The 4,383-nt window shown below is 41.1% G+C and overlaps 1 protein-coding gene across 1 annotated transcript; it reads left to right on the top strand.

Moving 5' to 3' along the window:
* The first annotated feature begins 1,701 nt into the window (after window positions 1-1,701).
* LOC142346275 (uncharacterized) lies at window positions 1,702-4,383 on the top strand. Its single transcript, XM_075398788.1, has one exon. The coding sequence runs from the start codon at window positions 1,702-1,704 to the stop codon at window positions 4,381-4,383; it is 2,682 nt and encodes an 893-aa protein (XP_075254903.1).

The raw sequence follows: 4,383 nt of genomic DNA, 5'->3' as shown, positions 1-4,383 counted from the left end.
TGGCTCCTTCACCGATTTCCAAAACATCTGGTCATCAATGTCACATTAACATCTGGCATTAATTAGCATATGAAGTACCCTTAGGAAAGATGTTAGATCGCGTTTCTTTGCATTTTTGCACATTGTGGGCCCACGGCATCAATTTCTCTCATAACACCTGTCATCGAAAAAGGCTTCAGAAAAAAGACACATGTTTCTGTCATGTAATTGTCATTTAATGACATTGATTTATGATGATTGACAGAAAAAATAACTTTTTTTCGGTTCGTTTTAGAGCAATTTTTTTAGTGCGGTCCTATGTTTTTCGTCCCGGGGAGCAATTTTGCTCATCACACTTGACAGCGTAGGACAACTCTAACCACCCGTTTTTTAAGAGGTCTAAAATGGTAATTTTTTGAAAAACTCAAAAGAAAGTGACATGTTTCTCCGCTTTTTGAAATGCGTTTTTTTAGGTGATTCACAAAAACAACACTCGGTATGACCCCTCTGAGGGTCTACTAGCACATAGTTTTGAAATCGGAAAGTGTTTTATATCTTTTTTGCGTTTATTTTCAATAAAAATTCGAACCGAAAATTTCCCGCCAGTTTCAACCAATAAACTTTGACGAATTCAAATGTTTGAAATTGGCGCCCACCAAACTACGTTGTTATACAGAATGCCTTCATGTAACACCCTTCGTAGCGAATGCAATTACCACAAAGTGCAATACTAGTTTTCCGAATCATTCAATTCTTTCCTAAATTCAATTCAAGTTGTTATATTCAAGTCAAGTTGTTATATTCTATCGTCATGACTTTTGCTTGTCGGTATTGCGACTCTGTGCTTAGCACTAGAGGAAATCGTTCTCGCCATGAAACAAAATTTCATCCAGATGAAATGAAATTACCAATTTATCACTGTTCTTTGTGTGAGTTTACATCTCGAAAAATGTCAGAACTGGAGGAACACATGCAAACTCAACATTCAAGGTTCACAAACTGTTGTCGGGCTTGCCACCTCGGATTCAACAGTTCGCACCTCTATGCCCAACATGCAAGGTCAGTTCATTCAATTCCAGTCTTTGGTGCTGAGTTTCAACCTACTCAACCCTCCGATCAGTCAGCTTTTAATGGCAGTCTTCAATCCTACTCAATAGAACCCACGGATGACGAAATGGTGCCAGCAAGAGACCTCCAGGCGTTCATGAAGTTCAAACAGGAGCAAATTCAGGAACTGATTGATCAAAAACTATCAGCGGGCCCGCAAAAAGTTCAATTCTCAGCAGAACTGCAACTTTTCAAACAATTTCGTGAGCCTGATGAAGACGACGAGCGTATCAACATCTTCGCTAACTCTCTGATGACTCCTGTGTACGCTGAAGGGCTCTCAAATGACAATTTTGTAGAAATGGTGGAAAAAATGCTCGCTGTGTTGTTCACCTTTGCCTCTTCTGGAAGTGGTTGGATGTTGGAAAGAGTTATTCGCGTCAATATTAAGTTCGCCAAATACAGACCGGCCACTGGATCTTCATTTATTGCCTTACCAACAAAGTTACAAAATTGTAGAGCCCTTCTCAACATAAGGAACCATACAGACAACAACTGTTTCATTTACAGCTTTATCGCAGCTTCCTATCTTAAGTGCAACAATTTTGAGGGATTGAGGGAGAAGAAGGACGAAATGACTCTTTAAAGCTAACATCACCCGAGTTCTATCAAAACATGTCATCGCTTCAGCCTGCTGGTGAGTTTTCAATGCCCATGGGTTTCAATGACATTGATAAGTTTGAAACACTTAACGACGTAGAGGTTAACGTTTTTGGAATTGAAAACCGAGATTTGTTTCCAATGCGGGTGTCTAAAAGGACAACTTCCGAATTGAGCCTCGATTTGCTTCTTCTTTATGAGAATGATAAACACCATTACGTTCTTATCAAAGATTTGTGCAGGCTGTTCTGCTTCATCAAAAACATCAAATTCAAGTCAACTCTTCACTTATGCCGGAACTGTCTTTACTTGTGTCACAAGGATGTTAATAACTTTAAGGATCATGTTGAAGTTTGCGGTAATAATCCACCAGCTGTTATCCGCATGCCAAAACCAGACAATAATTTATACAAATTCACAAACTGGTCAGCTACTTGGTTTGCTCCCTTAGTCATCTATTTTGATTTCGAGTCGTTTCTCAAACCAGTGGCCTCCTGTGCTCCAAGTGAAGAGAGAGCTTCATCGCGACCAATTGAAGTTCACGAACCATGTGGCTTTGCATTGACTGTTATTGAGCACGGCAACCCCGAGCCCAAATTTACTCATTTGGACAGCTCGGAAAACTGCATGCAAAATTTCGTTCAAATGATTCATAAACTTGCTAAGGATATACACGAACAGAAGCGCAAACACCCTTTCTTCCGTGGTGACCGATCATCACTTCATAAAGATGCGAGCAAACAGTGTTGGATTTGTGAAAACGAATTCTCAGAAACTGACGAAAAAGATCTGGACCACTGCCATTACAGCGGCGGCTTCCTGGGTTGGGCCCACCCACAGTGTAACAGAGCGCGCCTGAATTCCAATTTTATTCCCGTAATTGGACACAACATCCAAAATTATGACCTCCATCATATTTGTCTTAGTCTGCAAAAGTGCGAACCGACAACAACAATCAACGTCATACCAGCAACAGACGAAAAATACATTGCAATGATGCTGGGAGTGCAAGTTGATAGAGTTGAGAGGGCTGACAAGAAGGTCGTACCTGTTTACGAATATCTACGCTTCGTTGATTCTTACAAACTCTTCAACGGATCTCTCAAAAAGTTGGTGGAGTCCTTGCCAGAGTCAGAGTTTGGTATAATGGAGTCTATGTTCGCCCATATTCCTGCACCTGACAGACAACTTCTGAAGCAGAAGGGTTATTACCCTTATTCCTACATGAGCGACCGGTCAAAGTTTGCGGAGAGGGAGCTGCCGGCTCTCAGCAAATGGACAAATTCTTTGGAAAACGGAAAAATATCAATCAATGAGTCCGAATTAGATAAAGCGAAGAAGATGTGGCAGCTGCTAAACTGTGAGACAATGCAGGACTACCACGATTCCTATTTGAAACTGGACGTTGCCCTTCTGGCCTGCTGTTCGGAATACTGTCGGAAAATCAGTTTCCAGACATACAGATTGGACATGGCGCAATTTTTCACAGCGCCAAATATGGCAAAAGATGCAGCTTTACGGATAACAAAAGCACGCGTAGAACTTTTGACAGAACCCGAGCACCTGCACATGATTGAACAGTCAGTAAGAGGCGGAATTACTTCCGTATTCGAAACCAGGTACTTCAAAGCCAACAATCAGTTCTTACCGGGCTTCAACCCAGAAGAGGCTTCCACATTCGGGTTGTACCTCGACGCTAATAATTTGTATGGGGGTGTCATGCAGAAAGAGCTGCTTCCGATCGGAAGCTTTAGATTTGCCAATGAAGTTTCCATTAGCCAGATCTTGAATATGCCTCAGGATTCTGCCATCGGCTACTTTGCTGAAGTGGATCTGGAGTGTCCTACAGACGTACACGACAACCAAAGGGACTATCCGCTAGCGCCTGTAAAGGAAATTGTACAAGACGTGTGGCTAAGCGATTTCCAAATCAACCTAAAAGAGCAGTACAATATTCCTGAAGCTAAGGTCCCTAAACTACTGCAAACACTGTTTGACAAGAAGAGCTACGTAGTCCATTATAAATTACTCCAATTATATGTGCAACTTGGATTACGTATAACGAAACTTCACCGCGTGCTGCAATTCAATCAGGAACGATGGCTCGAACCGTATATTACCTTGAATAGCAATATGCGGAAAAACGCAACTAATAAATTCCAAAAGAATTATTATAAACTCATGAATAATTCTGTATATGGCAAAACAATTGAGTCGAAAAGGCGACAGTCGAGGGTGGAAATTACACGAAATGCGGAGAGAGCAGAAAAATTTGTTTCGAAATTCGAATTTGAGAGATTCAAAATATTTGGGGAGAACATGGCCGCTATGTGCAGCAAGCCGAAAATTATAACATGGAATACGCCGACTATTGTGGGTGCAACTGTGCTCGACTTGTCTAAGTACTATATGTACCGCTTTCATTATCAAGTTATGCGACAAAACTTTCAATGTCGTCTATTGTACTCGGATACAGACAGCCTCTTATATAGAATTGAGTCAAAAGATCTGTATGAGGATTTAGCCAACCAATCTGCGGAAGTAAAAAACGAATTCGATTTTTCATCCTATCCAGAAGACCACCCACTTCACGACAACAACAATAAGTCTGAAGTCCTTAAATTCAAGGACGAATTCAGTGGAGACTATATATCCGAGTTTGTGTGCCTCAAACCCAAGATGTATTCAATCACATGA

The sequence above is a fragment of the Convolutriloba macropyga genome, chromosome 9 (genome assembly GCF_964194025.1).
Source record: "Convolutriloba macropyga chromosome 9, txConMacr16.3, whole genome shotgun sequence".
NCBI classification, from domain to species: Eukaryota; Metazoa; Xenacoelomorpha; order Acoela; family Convolutidae; genus Convolutriloba; species Convolutriloba macropyga.
Note: the sequence above shows the minus strand (reverse complement) of the source record. Positions and strands in the feature narration are given on the sequence as shown.

Bases quoted from the DNA above. Each gene is read 5' to 3' on its own strand.
- LOC142346275 (XM_075398788.1), top strand. From the start codon at position 1,702: ATGTCATCGCTTCAGCCTGCTGGTGAGTTTTCAATGCCCATGGGTTTC.